At 47.0% G+C, this 21,112-nt stretch overlaps 1 protein-coding gene and 1 long non-coding RNA gene across 17 annotated transcripts; one reads left to right on the top strand and one right to left on the bottom strand.

Moving 5' to 3' along the window:
- Positions 1-2,333: 2,333 nt before the first annotated feature.
- LOC147651045 (uncharacterized) lies at positions 2,334-10,727 on the bottom strand. 4 transcript variants are annotated; one of them, XR_015275017.1, is made up of 4 exons: positions 8,706-10,716; positions 8,110-8,225; positions 4,579-7,557; positions 2,334-4,287 (listed from the first exon to the last, which is right to left on the bottom strand). It is a non-coding gene; the product is annotated as an uncharacterized LOC147651045 (long non-coding RNA). The 4 variants fall into 4 exon arrangements; XR_015275016.1 differs by having other exon boundaries at positions 4,054-8,225; positions 8,706-10,195; positions 10,405-10,707; XR_015275015.1 differs by having other exon boundaries at positions 4,054-8,225; positions 8,706-8,962; positions 10,103-10,700.
- A 568-nt stretch (positions 10,728-11,295) lies between these two features.
- On the top strand, positions 11,296-20,377 carry CNBP (CCHC-type zinc finger nucleic acid binding protein). 13 transcript variants are annotated; one of them, XM_086845948.1, is made up of 6 exons: positions 11,296-11,435; positions 13,550-13,655; positions 17,617-17,740; positions 18,000-18,092; positions 18,270-18,468; positions 19,311-20,377. In XM_086845948.1, exons 3-6 carry the CDS (start codon positions 17,638-17,640, stop codon positions 19,426-19,428), a joined length of 513 nt encoding a protein of 170 aa, XP_086702074.1. In that variant the 5' UTR covers positions 11,296-11,435; positions 13,550-13,655; positions 17,617-17,637; the 3' UTR covers positions 19,429-20,377. The 13 variants fall into 13 exon arrangements, with proteins under 13 accessions (XP_086702074.1, XP_086702073.1, XP_086702069.1 ...); XM_086845946.1 differs by having other exon boundaries at positions 11,323-11,435; positions 18,267-18,468; XM_086845944.1 differs by having other exon boundaries at positions 11,323-11,435; positions 17,997-18,092.
- Positions 20,378-21,112: the final 735 nt, after the last annotated feature.

Raw genomic sequence — 21,112 nt, 5'->3', positions numbered from 1 at the left:
TCCAAAAATCACTATTTTGTACTAAAAAGTCATTGAGTGTTGGAATAAATCGGCCAAGACTCCATTTTCTTCACACAGAAAGTGGAATCTTTACTGTATAGGTCACATTTTAGAGGGTTATCAGAAGGCCCTGTGTCATATTTGATTGGTTGACAATACATTTACACCTAGTTCATTGGCTGGTATTTTGCATATTTATCAAATTTCTGTATTTTTATTTAGATTACCTATTTTTTCTGCTGGTTCTCATGGCACAAACCCCTTGTTATTGCAGGTGCATTTGTTTTTCACTCTGAATATTGTGTTAATGAACTCTCACTCTCAAAATAGCTTCACATGGGAACTTGTAACTGCTCTTAAAAGTGACAGGTCAGCTCTGGCAATTCAGCAGAGTGAGGCCTGATTTCATAAGGTCTTTCTTTTATAATTATTTTACCTAAGACATCTCCCCCTTTTTGTTAATTTAAAAAAGGCTGATATGTTCCGATGTTAAAACAGCTCGCTCTTGTGAGGGTATTATCTCATTAAGGTTATCACTGATTATCTTTTAGATATGGGATGAGATATATAAAAACCAGATTACAATCAACAAAGCTTATCAAATTCTATCACATCATTGGCAGGGTTTTTCTCAGCATGAGAAAACAAAAGAAAATAATGTCCAATGTCTCTTAGGGAAATGGAAATAAATGACCATTGTTTTAAAGTGCAAATAGTTGAGACTCAGGAGGAAGTCCATGAGGTGGGAATGCTGATCTTTGACATCACTGAGTGTCCTCTTGGATGCTGGGACAGGGAATGGCTGCAGAAGGTTGGCCAATCAATTAGGCCTTGCCAATGCACGTTCACTTGAGGGTCCTTACCTAAAAAGCTTTATTTTTTTTTTTTTTTTTAATAAATATTGCATTATTCAGACTTCTTTAGGAGCTAATTCCCCTTTCTTTTGGTTTTAAAAACAGCATGCATGACTCCTGCCAAGAACATGAAGGGAATAACAAAACAAAACAATATATGTAGTGAAACCAGAAACTGGCAGCAATCAGAAGTCAGGTACAACAATTAGGAATATTTCAGATAATACACATATATAATAACACATGGGAAATTGGATGATTATTAATCAGTAAAATACTGTACCATCACCTCAGAGTCTGCAAACAGCTGACAAAGCTCGATTCAGTGAGGACTTGGATAATTATTTCTGGATAATAATTCCCAAGCTCACTCTAAAAATAGGTTCAGTTGTCATATACAAAGGGTGAAATTGCCAAGTCAAAGTGACTTCGATCTAGTTTTGATGCAGAAAACATCTGGGTTTATTGGCAAATTCTCCATCCAGGTAGAGCCAAGGCTGGCCACAGTCCAAACTCCAACTGGGAGGGAATTCCCTAAACACATTTTAAAACAAGGCTCCTAAGAATAGGAGCTATGAGTAAAGGCCTTGGGGTTCAAGACTAATCAAGCCATCTAGTAGCTAGATCACTCTGAAGTTTCCTTCAGGATAGAGATGCTTCAAACACAGCAAACTGCTGGAGTGCTGCTGTAACAATAACTCTACAATAATTACTTGGGAGCCATTTTTCTATCAGGTCATTCCTTAAAAAGAAAAGGGAACAAAGCAAAACTTGTGAGTTTTGCAGCGAGATGCTCACAGTGGAGTGAGATTGACAGAGGACTCCTGACTGTGAGCACTGATCTCTGCTGCCCAGACCAGCTGTGCCTGAGCAGGTTGGGCAGTGACTCTTCACTTCTGTCCCTTGTAATGCAGCTTGGTCAAGTGACAGAACACGCAGGAAGAATCTTTCCTTTTAATTCTTGGTTTCTGCCAGCTCAGAGCTCAAGCCTGTCATTTTAACAGCAGTATTTTTCCTTTATGAGCCTCTTCTCTGTTGCAAAGGACCGATGTTACCTTGCCCTGCTGTGACATTGCAAAAGCCAGGCAGGGGTTTAGGTGCAGGTCACAACCCGTGTGCAACACCTGGCACGAGAGTTCTGCACTCAATGTAATTCTGAAGTCACACAAAACCTGTATCTGGGGTTTCCAGATACTCCAGAGATCACTTGGGAAGAAAAATCTGCTGTGTACAACATTACAAAATAGAAGACTCCTCACACCGAGCGGTAGACCTCGGGGTATTTAGCACGAGAAGGAAGGAGCTGGAAGGTGACAGAGCACTGGCAAACATATCCTGAAAGCTTGAGTGGAAGCCCCTTCTGCATTCAAATCAGAGTTTATGTCAAAGTGTTAAGTGTATGTGCCAGAGAGAGCTATTCCTAGATTCCCTAAGAATGCCCCGCAAGATTTTATAAGTAATCAATTCCAAAAGCTGAAGAACAGAAGAAAATTATTTATTTATACAAAGATCACCCCTCTTATGAATTACAAACTATGCATTTATATAGCAGGCCATATGTGCTCATGAATAAATCCTTTTCTGAGACTCAAGACTATGGTAGCTGTTCACAAAGTTAAACTTCACACATGTTAATGAGGAGAAGCCTAGGAAATGAAGATAGTTCCTTCCTAAGTAAAAGCCTTGCTTAAACCAGCAAAACCCCGGGGCTTCAGTATGGTTTTGCAATGTCCATTTGTATTTCTGGGGCTGAAATCCATAAAACAACTCAAGAACATTCCAAGAGGAGAGCAGCAGGCAGCTGTGTGCAGTGAGGAGAAAAAGCTGCTTCATGTGTTCAGGATGTTGTCACTTGCCAAGAGCATTCAGGCTGAGGATTTTTTGTATTTGGCTGAATCAATTAGCACTGAAAATTGTAAACAATATTGTAATTCTTTTGTATTGTAATGACAATTAGCATTGTAAATTTAGCATTGCAAAATTATATGATGATACAATTATGAGCTGAAAATTGTTTCATTTCTATTTAATTTATATGGAGTTGGTATGAAAAGAGTGAAAGTGAGAGCAACTTATAGGAGTTTTCATCTGTAAATTCTCACCTTTACAATTCCAAACACAGTATATTTGCACTGCTGGGGAACCACACAGTATCTGGGGGTTTTTTTAACCTTTAAAACTGCCTCAGCTGCATTATTGCTCCAGCTTTGAACCTGTAACATAATTAAAGCAACTCTATTAACAGCATAACTCACACACACACCCTTGTCACAACTGTGAATTGTGATTTGCCCCTTCCTATCCTTTTCTACCTCCAAGCCAGCACCTTTTTATGGTCTTTTACTCATCCTCAGCTCAGTTTCTCGTGCAATTAAAGTGAGCCACGCTTATTTTTAGCACATACAAATATTCTAGGAACTACAGAACTGTTTGTCATCTCTGTTGGTAGAGCCCAATTGCTTTCATTTGTTGCTTGGTGGAAATTACCATGGAATTCAGTTATCTTTTTGTTGTTGGCAATGCTTACATTTCTTAGATAACTCCTCTCCTGTGAGTTGTCCCCATTGCTCCTTCCTGACATGCAGATTTTACACGGCTTTAGGTGAACAGCTCTTTTTAAAGAGTATTTCTCATCATTATTTTTGTACTTCTATGTCGTGACAAGTAGAGAAATTATAAAAGAAAGGCCTCATAAAATCAGGCCTTGCTCTGTTAAATTCCTAGCTAGCCTGTTGCTCCTTCTAAATGCAGCTAGCCAGCTTCCCTTGTGAAAAATCCTAAGAACCGAGTTCCTTAACACAACAAACCATTCCTGGGTGAAAAACGAGTAAACAGGGAATCTATCCCACGAGAATGGGTGAAGATGTAAACGATTCAAGAACAGAGATTGGACCCACAAGTAAAATACCTTTCCCTAACCAACAGAGTAATTGGCAAGAAAGCAATTAACCAATTAAAGCTGCACAAGAGGTCTGTAAAACCCGTATAAAATGTGTTGTGCGAATAGAGAATTCTCTTTTCCCGCATGAATAAAAGCGGAGTCCCGGCTGATTTATTACAACAGGCGGTCACGAAGGAGACGCGATGGGCTGGGAGCGAGAGGCGAATCCGCAGAGCCACCGGGGACAGGCGGCCACAGGAAAAAACACAAAAAAAAACCCAATCCATCCCAGCTTTGAGAGACACAGCACACGAAAGCTGCCACCGCTTGGGCGGGGGTGCCCCCAAATCACCTTTATTTGTAAACAAATGGGGCAGATTCGGAGCCTCAGAGCGGCTCCGTGGGGGAGAAATGGGGGTGGGAGACACTGGGGTGTACCGGGAGGGGACTGGGGTGTACTGGGAGGGGACTGGGGTGTACTGGGGTGTACCGGGAGGGGACTGGGGTGTACCGGGAGGGGACTGGGGTGTACTGGGGTGTACCGGGAGGGGACTAGGGTGTACTGGGAGGGGACTGGGGTGTACTGGGGTGTACCGGGAGGGGACTGGGGTGTACTGGGAGGGGACTGGGGTGTACTGGGGTGTACCGGGAGGGGACTGGGGTGTACTGGGGTGTACTGGGGTGTACCGGGAGGGGACTGGGGTGTACCGGGAGGGGACTGGGGTGTACTGGGGTGTACCGGGAGGGGACTGGGGTGTACCGGGAGGGGACTGGGGTGTACTGGGGTGTACCGGGAGGGGACTGGGGTGCACTGGGGTGTACCGGGAGGGGACTGGGGTGTACTGGGGTGTACCGGGAGGGGACTGGGGTGTACTGGGGTGTACCGGGAGGGGACTGGGGTGTACTGGGGTGTACTGGGAGGGGCCGCTATTGGTAGTAGAGCTGCAGGTTCATCCCGTCGTGGATCTCACAGTCCCCGAGCGTGACGTGGGCCCTGAAGATGGTGTACCATTTCTCCAGCACGATCTTGTCCCAGCGGGTGCCGGTCTGCGCTGCGATCCGTTTCTTCATGTCCCGGACTCTCTTTCCCGGGGGTCCTTGAGCTCCAGCTCCATCATGGCTGCGGGGCCGGCCTGGTTCCCCACAGCCGCGCCGGAAGCGGAATTTGGTTGCGTGCTCCTGTAAAACCCCTCCGGCGCCGCTCTGTTCCTGCCCGGCAGGCGCGGGCAGGCGGCGCGGGGCCGGCCGGCTTCCCCTCTCTGCGGAGCCGCGGGGGCGGCGCGGGGCGGCCGCCTGGGCGAGTCTGTCCTGAAAAGCCCCCGAGCCCCCGAACGGCGCCGCCGCCGAGCGCGAGGGCTCCGCGCGGAACTCGTGAGCTGCGGGTCCCGCAGTAGCCGGACGGCATTTCTGTGGCGGAGCTCCCTCCCGGAGGCAGCGCTGCCGTGGCGGCGGCTCCGGCGGGCGGGGCCGCGAACCCCGGACGCTTTGTGCTCGCTCAGTTTTGTCCTTTTTAGTGTTTTTTATTTTTTTCCCCCCTTTCAGTTCTGAGTTGGCTTTGTGCGCCTTCTCCCAGCGCGGGTGTTTGGGAGAAGGGCGCGGGGCAGCTCAGCTCTCCGTGCGGGGCTCGGCCGCCGGACACTCGGGAAAACCTGCACCTACCTCTCTTTACTGCAGCCGTGACGCCTCTCGAAATCCCTTTTTAAAGGTTGACCTTGTATTTTCAGTAAATCACGACTTTTTGCAGTGAGAGGAATCACAGGTTTGTCTTTACAAACAAGCTGTGGGTCTGCTAAGATGAAAATTATCACTGAGGGATAACAGAAACAATGGGATGGATTCCACTGAAGGATGAAAGAGACACGGAGGAAACCACGAATTCCACAAGAGTTAAGAAAGGGATTGTGCATTTGAGAGGGGGAGATCTCGGGTATCAGGCGTTCCGGGAAGCCTGTACCTCTCAAGTGCCTCAGCCTATGGAGAGAGACGGGACATTTATGGTCGGGAAATCAGGATAAAAAGGAGAATGCACCTTCCAAAAATTTGAGAGACCTCAGGGGAATGTCCCACGGCCTCTCCTTTTATTCGAATAAAGTAAAAGGACTCCTCCGTTTTGGACATAAGCCTGTGGTGTTTGTGGATTAATTTTCCTGACAGCAGCTTTACCGTTTTCCTGGAGGAATTTGAAACTGTCCATGTGCACCGTGACACAGTTACGATACTGCGGGTTTTTACTATAATAATTAAAAATTTATATACCCAATATTATTTGTAGCAATCAGTTTTAAACTTTTAACTAAATCCTATAACCGTGAATTTTATCTGCAGCAATTTTCTGGAGTTTAGAACTAATTAGCTCACAAGCCAATTAGCTTTTCCTGCATGAAGGAAATGGAGTCCTGTCTGATTTATTACACTTCTATGTATTATTTTATGCAGCTGTAAGGATGCTGTCAGGTTTATATCCACATTTCAGTCCGGGGTGGGATAACCTCACTTAGCTCACTCTCCTATATACTCTGCACTATTTTGGGTAAAACACCTCACTGGAAAAAACAATAAAGCAGATAAATCACTGTAATGTTAACACAGATTTTTTCCCATTAGATATCTATCTGCAGAGAATTTATGTCTGAAAGGAATGCAGCTATAATATTTTCCATTAAATTATCATGCTGCTAAATCTTTCTTGGCAAAGGTTGTGGTAAGGTGCAACAACTCAACTGCTTGCTTGACAGCTTATTCCAGGAATAATGTAGATGGGGAAAAAAGTTATTACTTCAGTAATGAACTGTTGGGGGGGCAAGGTTTTAATCCCCTTTGCTTTGGCAGGCTGCAAACAGGAAAGCAGATGGGAGATATTTAATAAATAAACACTGCAAAGGCTCTGATCCACCTGAAGCCAAGTTCTGACTCAGCCTCCTCTTACTGAAATCACTTGGAGCCTGGTCAAGTACAGATAAAGAGCTCATTTCAGTGTTGGATCCCAGCTGAGGATTGCTGCATCCAAACTAGGTTAGGAACCTGCTGCTGGGAGCCATGGCAGTGCCAGAGGACAAGGCAGCTTTGCCTTGAACTCTCTTCAGTCAAGTCAGCCTAGACCAGTCCATTCCTCTGCTTCCAGCTCTGGAAAACTTGGTAAAGCTGTTCTAGCACCTGAGTGTCTCTGCTCTGCCTCTGCCTTCTTGGCATCCTATTTTTTTTCCCAGGAATCTCCCTCCTTCCCAGGGTTAGCTGGAACAGTCATGAGGGGATGGCCCCCAACAAGGTAAAGCCTTCGGTGTCCAGGTGCAGCTGCTCCATGTCAAACACACACTGATAAATGAGGGGCTGGTTGTGAATCTCAGCTGGAGGCTCCCAAATCCCTCTGACCCAGCCCAGTAGGACTGTCCAGCATAGAGGTTTAACTGTGGGATCTGATCCCTCTCTGGAATCACAGCTCAGGAGATGCCCTGTCAGAGTGGACAGAATGGCACAAGCATTCCAACTGCTGTCAGCAACATCATGGAATGCCTGGGATCATCGAGTTCCAATCATGTTAAATTAATCATTGATATTTTTTTATTGCATTGGCAATGAACGCTGCGTAGAGATTTTTGGTCACTGATTCCTCATCAGTAAAACTCAAATTTTGGAATCACTTGTGTGAGTGGCTGGGAGCAGAGTGAAAAGGTTTCGGAGCGAGGGCGGAGCCCGGGCTGCAGATTGACTGCGGCAGATGCCTGAGGCTGGACAGCTGATAACAGACCCGGAGCCCAGCGCTCTGGGGACAATCCAGGCACCTCCTGACCGCGGCTCCACATTGTCCTGGATAGCCCCAGGGCACTGCTCAGAAATAGAAACAACAGAATGACCAAATCTGCCCCTTCAGTCGAATCTCCCATTTTAGAGGGACACCAGAACTCCACCAACTCTGCACATGACCATCTCTGCTGTTCTCACGGCACAGCGCCTCTGGCACTCCAGGTTTTGGAGGTTATCCTAAAATATTTGGGGGGGTGGGGGGTGGTGGTGTCAGAGCCATCCTACAGCAGAGGCCTTTGCAGTGCCACGCACACCATCAAATGCTGCTGTGATTTTTAACTCTGTAACCAGAGCATTGGGCTCGCTGCTGAACTGTCCATGTGACCAAAGGAAATGACACCTGCAAGGTGGACACAGCTTAAAAAAAGTATCCCAAGCAGCTGGCACCCAGCAGGTTATTCCATAGGTTGTTTTAAAAATATCGGGAGGGCACAAGGAGGTTTGCGTGCTCTTGCCATGTGACAGAATATGTTCTGGAGGATGTTTTATTGAGACACTTTGGTGGCATGCCTCAGCCTGTGCCACTTTGGTGATGTTGGTATGGCCTCCTGGTGACTTCATCTGCACTTTTACCTTCCCGTTCTCATGGGACACCAATCTGCTGCTCCAGGCACTGAAGGGCCCTCCTTGTACCCTGTAAGTTGTGGCTCTGTACTCCACAGGACTTCCTGAGTAACTGGTTTCAATCTCTGTAGAGAAATAGAGGGGTGATTGTGTAGCTGCAGTTCTCAGTTGGCAAAGGAAGTTCTTCTTGCCTGATTCTAAATGTGGGTATCTGTGCAACAGCCATGAGCTAACTCATCACTCTCGTCTTACTATATACACTAAATAAGTAATTATTGGAAATCTCATCACCTAATTACAACAAATCAAAATGGACTAAGCATCTGGAATCAGTCAATATGATTGCTTCTCCTCAACCAGACTCATTCTGCCCTACAAGACTGTATATAGCTAATTTAGCACAGATACACTCTCAAGGAAAAGAATCACAGTGAGCCAGCAACTGCAACAGTTCTCTACCCACAGCTCCAACCACTCCGAGGAAAACAAGGGTTGCAAAATGTGATTTGTTGTTTTATTTGGTCTTAAAATGATTTGGCTCTTGGTCCAACACTTCTAAGGACTGTCTGTGTTAGGAAAGATTTATTGCTGAAACAACAGATTACCTTCAGCTGGGAAGGCACTGGAGCTCCTCTAAGCACAGCTATTTGCAAATTGCTCTTGGGATTTTTGGGGCAGACGCTGGACCTGACATAAAATTGCATTTTCCTTGTGTGCAAGAAATGCAAAGACTTTGTACTTCCACCTTGTTTTCTGTCTCATTTGTTTTCTCCAGGAAGTACTGAGCCAGGCATAGATGTCACGCTCCTCATTTTTGTTCTCTAACTGCAAGACTATCCTTTGCCTAAATATCAAAGAGAAACTTGCAAAACAAGAATTACAAGTTTATGAAGATACAACAAGCCAAATTAAATCTTGAGGCAAGTACACAAACTAAATGCTGTTGAAAGACTCTCTTACTATCTGCTGGAGGAGAATTTCCTCCATTATAATGAAACATAGCTAAAAATATCCTGTATTATAAGAACACTGGAGCTGAATGTGAGGCAGTACACTTAGATGATTAATTGATGTGTCACCAGCAGTAACACTTCTTGAGTAAAGCATTTTCACTCACTGTTGCACCCTGGTTCCACTTCAACTAAGGAAGAGTCCAGGGGATGATTTGAAGTTCTTTTAGATAAAGAGTTTTGATTTGCTCAGGGCAATTTATCAATCACAAAAACTTTTTATTACAGTAAGTCTACAGTTGGCCACCAAGATTAAGCTTGGAGTTTCCTGAGCTCATGGACAGTTCCAGAAGTACAACCAGCAAAACACAAGTTAGAAAAGTTTTATTACAAGAGGTTTGTCTGTCTGAAATTCCTGAGTCCTATTACAAAGACTCAGAGAGACACCAGGTTTTCTTACTTCAGAAAAACTAAAGATTTGGTGAAAAAAAAGATGATACATGATTTTGTTTTTGCAGCCTTTGTGAGTGATATTGATCTGTTGGGTTTTTTTTATGCAATGAAAAAAAGTTATGATTTATAAGCTCTGAGCACTTCCTTGGCTCCACACGCTATTTTTCTTCCCTTTATCACCTGAAAACAGCAGTAATTGATTGAAACTAAAAGTGGGGCTACTTGTGAACAGGATTGTAATGCATCCGAGGCAAAGGCCATGAAAATTATGCTGGACTAGGACAGTAGAGATTTAAAAAGTAATTAATGGGAAGAAATGCTGTTACTGGGGAAAATGTTATTATGCGTTCAAAGCCTGTTGTCGACACCGATGTTTTAGTGAGAGACTCATCCCCTTTTCCCAACTGGGGATGGGTTTAATTCTGTAGAAATCCAGCATCTTCTAAACCACACCACACGGACACACAAACACAGCACTCAACACACAAATAAACCCAAGTCCATCTTAAATCAGCTGCACTTAACAGGGAGGAAAAGACACACGTTGTTACTCATAGTCTAATTAAAGAAACTTAACAGTGCTATAATATTAGATTTACAGCTTGAGGAAAGGTCAATCCAAAGTGTCTCCACGATCTGCCTCTCGCACACTTCATTCCTGAGCCCGGGGGCTCGGCAGGGGATTCTCGTACCTGACGAGCAGGAAGGAAAAGACATTTAAATAAAAGGATGAAAACTAATTGTGGGTAACGCTGGTGCGTTGTACTTGCTGCACTATATCCAGGTAGGAGTGAAGTTTGGGGCAATAACTGGCCACTAATTCATTTACAAAGTTCCCAGGCAAAAGGGAGAAGATTTATGCAAAACATCCTCAGAAGGCTGAACTAAGCGGTAACATTACTTCTGAGCTTCCCGTAACGCACAAAGACGAACACCAAGTTATTCGGCAACTCGAAAAACTTTTTTCTCCCTCCAGTCTCTCGGCTGCCGCGCGTGGAAGCGCCGCGCGTCTCCTGAGCGGAGCCCTCGGCGCTGAGGGAGCCCCGGGAGCCCTCACGGCCCCGCGTCCTCCATTTCCTGCGCCGCGCCGGGCCCGCGCCCTGCCAAGATGGCGGCGGCGCCTGAGGGCCGGCCGAGGCGGGATGCAGCCCCTACCCGCTCCCCTCGGCCCCGTCCCGATCCCCAAGGCCGTTCCAGCCCCGACCCGCACCGCGGGTCGTGCCGAGCGGTGCACCGGCGCCGGACGGTGTCCGGGCACGGCGGCACGGGGTGCGGGACGGAGGCTGAGGGAGTCCCGGCTGGCGGAGCCTGCCGGGGGACGGGGCGGCGTTAAGTCCCGGGCAGGTTTCGTTGGGGAGTGGGGGGTTTTCCCCTGGAGGCTTTGGGCTGCCCGGCTCGGCGCTGGAATCTGCGGGATAGAGGAACAGGGCTGAGCGCGGTTCCCCGGTACAACATGGAGTCACCGCGAGGAGCGGAGTGGACTAGGGGCCAGGCCGGGCCGGGCAGCGACAGGCAGGGAGCGAGGCGGGCAAGGGCTCCAACGGTCCCACCAGCCGCTCGGGTATCTGCGGTACAGCGCCGCCGCCGCCGGGGCTGCGCCGTACTCCGGCTCCACTGAAACAGCGCGAACCGAGCGCCGCCATGGCCACCCCGCCCGCCCCCGGCCAGCGCGCGGGAGGCGCGCCCCGCCCACCCTCCGGCCGTCGCGGTTGGGTGTCCCCGTCCGCCGCTCCCATTGGCCGCGCCGCAGCGCCGCTCTGCTCCCATTGGCCGAGGCGGGCTCCGGCGAGCCGTGCGCACAGCGGCGGGGCGGGGTGAGGCGGCGGGCCGTGTGCACACCGCGTGTGGCGCAGGCAGCGGGACCGGCGGGGCCGAGCGAGCGAGCGGAGCTGAGTCGTGCGGGGGCCGCGGCCGCGGGGAACGGGACCGCAGGTACCGCCGGGAGGCCGCGAGGGAACCGCAGGGGAGCGGCCGGGGATCTTGCGGGGCCCCGAGGTGGCAGCGAGGGCACTGCGCGGGACGGTGATGGCGCTGGCGCACTCCGGCCTAGCGCGCGGGAAAGTACGGCCGGGCGGGCGCCGGCGCCATTCCCGGCCCTGTGGTGCGCCCGGGAGGCCGTGAAGGCCGCTAAAGCCCTGAGGGCCGCGGGCCTGGAGAGGGCGGCGGGCGGCGGCGGGTGAGTCAGGTCTGGGTTCCGGGAGCGCCCAGGGAGCCTGCGCCGCTCGGGGGAGGGAGGCCGGAGCGCTGGGCGAGGGGGGAGCCGCTCCGGTCGGCTCGGAGAGGCCTCACACTCGGTCTCTTAGTCGGGAGTGGTGGGCGGCGGGGCCGGGGCAGAGCTGCACGTGGCCGCTTGGGCGTGGGGAGGGGGAGTCCGGTCGGCCCGCCCGTGAGCCAGCGAGTTTGGGGTAAAGAACGTCCTGTGAGTCTGGAGACTGCGGAGAACGGACTGGAATGAAATCCTTTCTTGATTAAATTGTTCTTTTTCTTTTTTTTTTTAAATCTGAGTTTGAGTCCCCGCTAAACTCCCGTCGGCGGGGCCGAGCGGGGCCGCGGCCCGCGCACCACGTGGTTCCCCACGTGTGAGGCGCTGCCGGAGACGAGAGGGTTGAGGTGTCGCAACTGTTTGCTCCGACCACAGGCACGGATGGTGGCCTGCTCTAAATCCAAATGTGACCTATAAATGGATAGGAAAAACAGCCTGTGCCATCTGCAGATCGCGGGCTGTGGGGCGGCCTTTTTTATTTGAGTTCCTGTCGGGCGTAGTTCTCAAGTAACCGCTGTTAGTCATTTAGGAGCCAGCATTGCCACAACGGTTTATTAAACCTAATAATGAGTTCTGATTTCCTGTGTGCACTCAATGTAATCCCATTGCCACGCAGCATTGGGGTTGCCTAGTCCGTCTTTCCTTCTTCGGTGCAGACTTGCCTAGAGAAGCAATCCTGCATCCGTCCTCAAAGTGAAGAGGTTAAATAAGTTCACTAGGGCTGTGCAGCACTTCTGAGAGTTACAGGTTTAACCTGCCATTTAAACTAACTTTGTTAATGTCTGGGCTGAATGTTGTGTTCAAAGCCTCACATGTTGCTCGTGGTGTTTAAGTTAAAAATTTCCTACAGTTAGACATAAAAATTAAAGGGAAAGATGGTAAAATGTGCATATTTGTTCAATAGGGCTTATCCCTTTCTACGTTAACTAGTATGGATAGGCAGAAAGTGCTACTAAGTCACTCCTTGGTGAACTTTTGTTCTCTTTCTTGTTTGTGTCAACAGAGATATCCAAGAATTACTTGTCTGAGTGGAGTCATGATGTCCTTTTGTCCTGGTTTCTGGCTCCTCTTGAGCCTTAGTTAATGTTCAGCAGTCCTGGGTCAGCTTGGCTGTGAAATATATTGAGGGGTCCCAAATGGAGCATAGGGATTGGCTTTGCACATTAGGCAGGTTTCCAATAATTTTCAGACTGGTTTCTTTCAGAGTTGGGGTGTTGTTACCTGCTGGTCAGAATACTTAATTTTGTATCTTGTGCTAGTGAGAACAAAAGAGGGAGACGGGAGCATCACTAACTCTGTGGCAGCAGACTTTCAGGTTACAGTGTGGAAATTAGCTGCTAAATAAAAAGTGGCTTTGGTGACAGTCATCTGTCCTGCGTTCAAGAATTCTTACAACGTGTTGCTTGGGAAATAAAAACTACTCACAGATGGTATTTCTTATAAAATTAGTAATGCTTTGACTTCTCTTTTGAAACTAAAAGCTAAATTATGATTAGCAGGCCTTTCTGCCTCTTCAGTGCTCCAGAGGACAGCAGAGCTGTGCTTCCTGTCACGTTGGGGTTTCATCATGCTCAGCTCTGACTTGTCCAATTCAGGTGTGGTGCTGTGGGTTGGTCACAGCAACCTGGGAAGGTCCTGCTGATTTCCCAATGTGTGCCTCTGATCGAGCTGCCTTGCTGAAGGGCTTTGCATGTGCTGGTTTGAGCAGTGGCTTTTATCTGCTCTGTCCTTTGATTGAAAGAGTGAAGTCCTGCTGATACCAGCTTCAAGTGCTTCTTTGTAGGTCAAAAGAAGCACTGAAGTAGAGTGAAGAGAGTTGCCCTGTTCTGTTGGCCTGTTGGATCTTCAGGAGCAGCTGGTATCCAGAAGAATCCTGAGTTATCTCAGAGGTGAAGTTCAGCTTCCTTTTTACTATGAGGAGCCCAAGTTAATGGTATTTTAGTTTGTTAAAACAACTTCTTTGGAGGGCATCTAGGCTAAAAGCCATAAAATGAGGAATGTTACAGTGGAGCTTTGTGGCAGTTTTTTAAATCATCAGGTCTAGAAGGGTTACTAAACCAAATTTGAATATTGCTGAATCTTGTGCATGAAGGCTGGAGATTAATAGTTCCTCTCCTGTTTTAAGAGTCTTGAATATATTTTAACTGTAAAGCCACAGAAAGACAGTCTTCCCCTTCAGAGTATAAGACCAGAAAGTTCCTGTGTCAGAGGTGTCTCTTACAACTAGGAGAATCACAAGGAATTTCCTGCTTTGAAGTTTGGTGCTCAAGTTGCACTCAGAAACTTCAGCTGTGACCTAGGAAAGGGCTGTGGTGGCACAGGGATCTTCGTCATCAGTCCCTGCTGTTCAGCAGTATGGCCATAACACAGAACAAGATCTAAAATACATTCTTAATAATGATTCAGATTCCAGCTGCACTTACAGAGGTCTTTAGGATGAGTTCAGGTAAACTTCCCCTTTTCTAGAAAGGTAAGGTTTGAGGTGAGAAAGCACGACTAGACTTGAGTTTCTGGATGAGTTTTGAGAGCTAATCCAGGAGGCAGTGCATTGCTGTATCTTGCAGAATTTGACCTGTCTCAGAAATGCTGGATGAGGCCGTAGTTGTAATTTGTTTCCCATTACTACTTTTCCTGCCCTGGTGAGGTAGAAATCTGGTGCTGGAATGTAAGAAGGGAGGGGATGATGACACATGGACAGACAGGACAGGCTGCTTTGTGTAACACATCTGAGCTGTGGAAAACAGTGATAGCTGTGACTGAAAACTTTCCAAGAAGACTTAGGTAGCTTTCTTGCAGAAGGCTTACTTAAGGTGGCCTTGATAGATAAGAGGTACTGCTGGAAACTTGCCTGTGATGACAAAATGGAGGGGTATTGACTAACAGAGAAGTGTTTGAACTTGGGTGGTTTTTACTGTGCTCATTTTTTTCTCTTGGAAGTAACTGAGAACTGTAATGGTGTCCAGAGTGCTTGGAGGCTCTCCATTTAAGGACTTGTCTTCTGAACTGGCCTTTTCTGGATGTTGCTTCTTGAAGGTGGCTGTTGACTTTCCCTGAAAACTGAATCCTTACAGTTCACACTGCTGGGGAATTCTGTGCTTTGGTAGGATGCAGATAAGTAAAACCAGTGTCAGCTGCAGCCACCTCTGCAAACAGGTGAACCTGTTTGCAGTTCCACATCTTTTACAGGAATGACACAGAAGTTTAACATGGAAATAAATAGTGGTGATGAGAAACTTCAGGTAAACAGTTTGAATGTGTTTAAGGTACCTGAAGATGGAGCAGCATGCTTTGTAATCTTATTTGTATGGCAGCTGTAACCTTCCACTGCTCTTGAGCTCAGGGGGAAAAGGGGCCTCTGAAGATAGAGGTTTTAAAATTCAGTTTGTGTAATCTTTACCATTTTGCTGTATAGCAGAGGAAGAGAAACTTGAAGTTTTCCTTTTGAGGGGACAGTTAAAAAGGAAAAAAACCCTCTGAATCTAATTTAAAACTTCTCTTTTGACATTCCTTTGGAGCAGTGAGGAGTGATCTTGTTCCCTCGTGCAGCCCCTGACCTGGACTGGCAGAAGGACAGACTAGCTGTAGGTTCCCATTAATCTTGGTCTAAAAGCACTCCCACTGTGTATCTTAAGTGGGTCTGGCTCACCTGTCACACATTTGTCTTTTACCATGTGTTAACCTGGCTGGTTCTCTTGGTGCTTCCTGTGGGGCACTGTCAGCAGGCCTCAGTCCTGTCACCTCGTGCAGTCTCTGCTTCATGGTTGAGAGTGAAGTCTGCAGTTCTCTTAGAGCTGGTGCCTACTAATTGCTCTTGTTAATAGATTTCATGTTGCCATTTGATAATGCTTTAATGTGAGGGCTTTTTAAAAGAGTTGTAATGAAGTGAAGTGTATATATATAAAATTCAGAGACCGTCATCTTGGCCCTCTTGTAGTTGAAAAGCAGCATCCACTCTGGTGCCTGAGCCCAGCTCCTGCCGTTGGCTGTGCCTGTGTTTTTCCTGTTCTGCAGTGTCAACACGGTTGCTATGAAAACAGGCATAAACAATGGCACAGTGAGTGCCAGCTGCTGCCAGCAGAGCAGGCAGTGCTCAGCCCTGGGTGTCCTCAGAAGACGCTGGAAATCTTGAACACTGAAATGGAGCAGAGAAGACTTCAAGTTGTATGAATCAAGTGGATCTCTTAAGTGCTCCTGCAGCCAGTTGTTTTAACTTAGTTTAGATGTAAGGTTTTCTTGCAGCTTTTCACTCCAGAACTTCATTTTGAGGGCAAAATCCATCATCTGGTCCAGCTGGAAGTTAGATGTGGGATTACAGGTGCTAGAGTATGTACCTCTTTTATTTTAAATTCTCAGCCATCTACTGTGGTTGGAATAGCTGCTTCTGTGCAGAAGACCATCAGAGAGAACTGTTCTGAGGGACAAGTAGATAAAAAGACACAGTAAATCTGTGAAATACTGAGGTACTTTGGAAGTAGCTAAATAACAATTCACATTTAGACGCACACTCTGTATTTAAGAGCTAAATGTCAGGATGCTAATTCTGGTTCCTTCTGGAGGTCATGTGTTGTTCTACTGCTCCTCTAGTGGCTTTCTTCTAGACTCAATTTACGGGATGTTCCTGTGATCAGGGATGCTGGAGGTCTGGGAGGAGGGGAGTCATTCTGTAACATGGATAAACTGCAGAGTTGCAGAGAGATTACCTTGAAGGGGGATCAGGTAAACTGCCAAACATGCCAGATAATGATTCTACTTCTGCTAGGTAAAGAATAATTAATTGGGAGAGAGTATGTGAGAGCATATAAACTTCAGGAGACTTAATCAAAACAAAGCTTGACATGCATATTTTTAGACCAGTGTACTTTAAGCTTGTCTTCAAGCACACTTTAAAAAACACTCCACTTGAAATGTGTAACTTCCTTGTTCTTTTCTTTCTGGCTCTGGAAGTGTTGTGAGTGTCCTACAGCTCAGGGGAGGTGTGGCAGTGTGAGCACAGTGTGGAATCTGCCCTGTCCACTGTGGGCTGTGTAGGCTGGCTCGTGCACTGCTGACCTCCGTTCCCAGTTTGGGCTTTCAGAACTGCCTGTGATGCTTCCAGAGCGTTCTAAGGATGTTTTTCCTAGTTAGCCTTCTATGTAGTTGGCAAGTGTCTGCTGTCTTAACATCTTAAAATATTTTCTTTCATGGATACCTGGAGTGGAATATGCATCCTGAGCTATAGGTTAATTACAAGTTGTAGTTTTGCTTTTCACGATTTAACTGCTGTTTAGGTCATAAAAGACCTAAAATCTTCAAATGTTAAGCTAAAAGGTTTTTGAATGCTTCAGGTTTAATACTGCCTATTCTTACACTTTGCTTCCAGTCAATTGAGGTGGTAGCTGCTGGGCAGGTCCTTCAAGAGAAAATGTAACAACTACCAGGAGGAAATAACTTGCAGGGATTAAGTTACTGGCTTTCGAGTTTAACTGAGCAAGGAAAGTGCTTTACTGAAAGGGATAACTACTTTAAGGCTGCTACTACAATACTTAAAGAGATTTCCTTCTCTTTTTCTCTGTTCCTGAACATGTTGTAAGTTCTTGAAGTAAAGGGTGGCTAAAAAATAACTAGAGGAAAAGTTAGCACACTGTCTGTTCAGAGCTGTCTTACTCAAAGCAGAATAGAGGCAAACTTTTACCCTCTGCAGTGGTTTCAGTGGTTGTGATCAGATACTGTACAAGAAAGTACTGACTTAGCTGGAAGTCCTGTATGGTTTGCATTGCCTTTGCTGAGGGGCAGAGAAACCTCTAAATCTCATTTTAATGTATCCTTTGGCCAGGGGAGCAGAAGGTGCTCAGAAATGTGTTTCTTGTTCAGACAGGTGATCGATCTGCAGCCATGAGCAGCAACGAGTGCTTCAAGTGCGGCCGCACTGGCCACTGGGCCCGGGAGTGCCCCACTGGGATGGGCCGTGGCCGTGGGATGAGGAGCCGTGGCAGAGGTGAGTGGTGGCTGTGCTTTGCTGTGTGTTTGGACAGCAGATCTCCAGCTGGCTCCTGTGTGTAGTGGGTAAAAGCTGAGTGAAGAACTTGAGACTCAAATTGGTACTAAGAGCCAGGGAAATTTGCCTCTACCCAAGACTTTGGCCAGGGGCTCTGGGAGTGAAGCAAACTTGTCATTTCAGTTTGTGATTGATTCTTAAAAGTATTCTGAAATTATTACTTATGGCTGTTCTTTTTTATTGTACCCATTTCAAGCAGGCTTCCAGTTCATGTCTTCGTCTCTGCCAGATATCTGTTACCGCTGTGGTGAGTCTGGCCATCTTGCCAAGGACTGTGACCTGCAGGAGGATGGTAAGTATCACTAAATATTCCATCTCTTCAGTGCCACAGGCAGAGCTCTGTGGCTGAAGAGAAGGGTGCTGGGATTCCCTGGGAGCAAGCTGTGCATGTGCCCTGTTCACAGCATGCTGCCCCTCACGCTACCAAGGTTTTATAGTCTTGTTTGGTATGTTTTTCTTATTGTGGAAGCCTGCTATAACTGCGGTAGAAGTGGCCACATTGCGAAGGACTGCAAGGAGCCCAAGAGGGAGAGGGAGCAGTGCTGCTACAACTGTGGCAAGCCCGGCCACCTGGCCCGCGACTGCGACCACGCAGACGAGCAGAAGTGCTATTCTTGTGGAGAGTTTGGGCACATTCAAAAAGACTGCACCAAAGTGAAATGCTATAGGTAAGGACTGACAGGAGGCAGCTGCAAGATACACCTCCTGTGCTGGATACATTCTGTGTCTGGTTTTGCTTAGGAAATACAGTTTATTTCAGCTGTTACCCACTGCTGTTCAAAACTGAGGCTTAAACACTTATTAGCATGATTTATCTCTAGATGGCCAGCCAGTGCAGGTGTTCTGTCATTTGAGCTGTACAGAAAGGGCGTGTCCTTTTGCAGAAGGTAGCAGGAGTAGCAGAGTTGGCTGTCCTGTGTCTTTTGCCACAGCGAACAAACCCCAGCTGTACAGCCCAGCTGACTGGCACAGCCAGCCCCTGCAGGAACACACTGAAGATGCTTTGGTTATAGGAACAGTGAACAGAAGTGGGTGTTAAATTGGTTTGAAATGCCATCTTCAGATTGTTGTCTGGTTTTTGAATGCAGGCATAAACCAGAAACGACACGTTCCTGAAAGCAGTATTCCTCACCCCCACCAACATTCCCTTCTGTGGAGGAAGGAGAGAGAACATGATGTGTTTGAGTTAAAACTAATTATTCTCAAAACAAGGCTAAACTGCAAGCATCAGCAGGCAAAATGCAGGACACAATTGGAAAAAAAGCCCTGCAAATACAAAAAACTGATGTACAGTGATTCTGGCATAAAGAGTGATTAATGTGAGTTGATCATTTGGGAGCAGTTCATGGCTCTGCTGAAGACAGACTTGATTCTTGCCAGAGATTTCTGGAACTGAAGCCTTGAATGCAGATCTAGCGTTGCATGAAATTGAAGTAGACAATGTCCTGGACAGAGTAGGGTTGCTCCTGTGAGTGTTGTGGCTGTTCTGACACAACCTTTGCTTTTGCAGGTGTGGTGAAACTGGCCATGTAGCCATCAACTGCAGCAAGACCAGCGAAGTCAACTGCTACCGCTGCGGCGAGTCAGGGCACCTTGCACGGGAATGCACAATTGAAGCTACAGCCTAATTATTTTCCTTTGTCGCCCCTCCTTTTTCTGATTGATGGTTGTATTATTTTTCTCTGAATCCTCTTCACTGGCCAAAGGTTGGCAGATAGAGGCTACTCCCAGGCCAGTGAGCTTTACTTGCCGTGTAAAAGGAGGAAAGGGGTGGAAAAATCAACTTTCTGCATTTAACTACAAAAATGTTTATGTTTAGTTTGGTAGAGGTGTTATGTATAATGCTTTGTTAAAGAACCCCCTTTCCGTGCCACTGGTGAATAGGGATTGATGAGTGGGAAGAGTTGAGTCAGACCAGCAAAAACCCTCTCTGGGTTACAGGGAAGTGATCCTATGCAGGAGGAAAGAAATTCTGGAAGTGTCTAAACTTCCTCATAACTTTTATTTTATTACAATGGCCTTGGATTGTCTGACCTCAGTAGCTGTTAACACCAAGTGATATCTGCATCAGGCCCTACCTAGAGCATATAGCTGAGTGGGAGTAAACAGACAAAAGATGCACATGCCTGTTAATGGCCATGAGAGAGAGAGAGGAATCTGAAATAAATCTAAAAGTAACAGTAATTCAGTCAGTGAATGTTAATGTTGGAGATACAGAACGCAATGGGAAGCTTTTGAATAAATATCTCAAAGTCAATCTGAAACCCAGACATCAGTGCTCATAGCATAAACAATTTGGAGCTATTCAGGAGTTGCAAATAAATGCATTTTCACAGAAATCAAGATGTTATTTTTGTATACTATATCACTTAGACAACTGAGTTTCATTTGCTTGTAATCGGTTTTTAAAGTAAGATGGTAAGAGCAATTGAAGTCCTAGAACATAGAAAATGTAATTTTAAACTATCAATAAAGCTGGAGGAGGAAGGGGAGTTTGGCTAAAGTTCCTTTTGTTTATTTTTGGTTTTCCTGTACACAGTGCAAAACAACATATTAAAAGGGGTATGTGGAGGTTCAGCTTGGCCTTTTCTTTTGTACTCTCTGATGTTAAGGTCCTGTCTGCACATGTTCACGGGAGTGGGGTCTGGATGGGGGGCTGATCACATCTGTGCTGGTGCAGTTCAAGCAATTAATGGAAAAACCATTAAAGGAAGAGGTTGCTGGAGGTGCAGGGAGTTCCAAACTCTGAGTGGGTCAGTTCTGTCCAGCGGTGTTTGAGCTTTCACAGTGGCACTGGGAACTTACAGCATTTCTCCCTTGCTGGCTGTGCCATGTTGGTTCAGTGAGGAGCTGACAAACAGCAGATCTTCACATCCACCCAGTGAATATAGTCTTGGTGTGCAGGAGCTCAGTGCTTCACCCTAAGGCAGGACTGCAGAAGGGGTGTGCTAATGTCTGGTGTGGAATTGGGCTTTGCCTGGAGTGCCTCTGAGCTGGTGGCTGTGCTCAAGCCCTGGCAGATCCTGTGCAATCTGCAGTTAGGGGCAGGCACAGCGTGCTGGACTCAGCTTGTGTTTGAATTGTCACTCTAAAGGTTTTCCTTCCCCATCCCCAAGGCTGTGTGTGCTGCAGCAGCGAGGAGCAGGCTGATGTGTGTCCCTGCAGGGAGAAGGAGCAGGCAGCAGTCTGCAGCCGTGCTGGGGACAGCTGAACTGGCACTTGTGCATCTGTTGGCATCACCAGGTACTGTCAGGGTAACATTCCTGTCAGTTCTGGAAGCACGGGTGGAACCTGTGGGTTTTCCTGGCATAG

This window comes from Cyanistes caeruleus, chromosome 11, assembly GCF_971803275.1.
Source record: "Cyanistes caeruleus chromosome 11, bCyaCae1.hap1.1, whole genome shotgun sequence".
NCBI classification, from domain to species: domain Eukaryota; kingdom Metazoa; phylum Chordata; class Aves; order Passeriformes; family Paridae; genus Cyanistes; species Cyanistes caeruleus.
The sequence above is the reverse complement of the archived record's forward strand: the minus strand, read 5'-3'. Positions and strand labels throughout refer to the sequence as shown.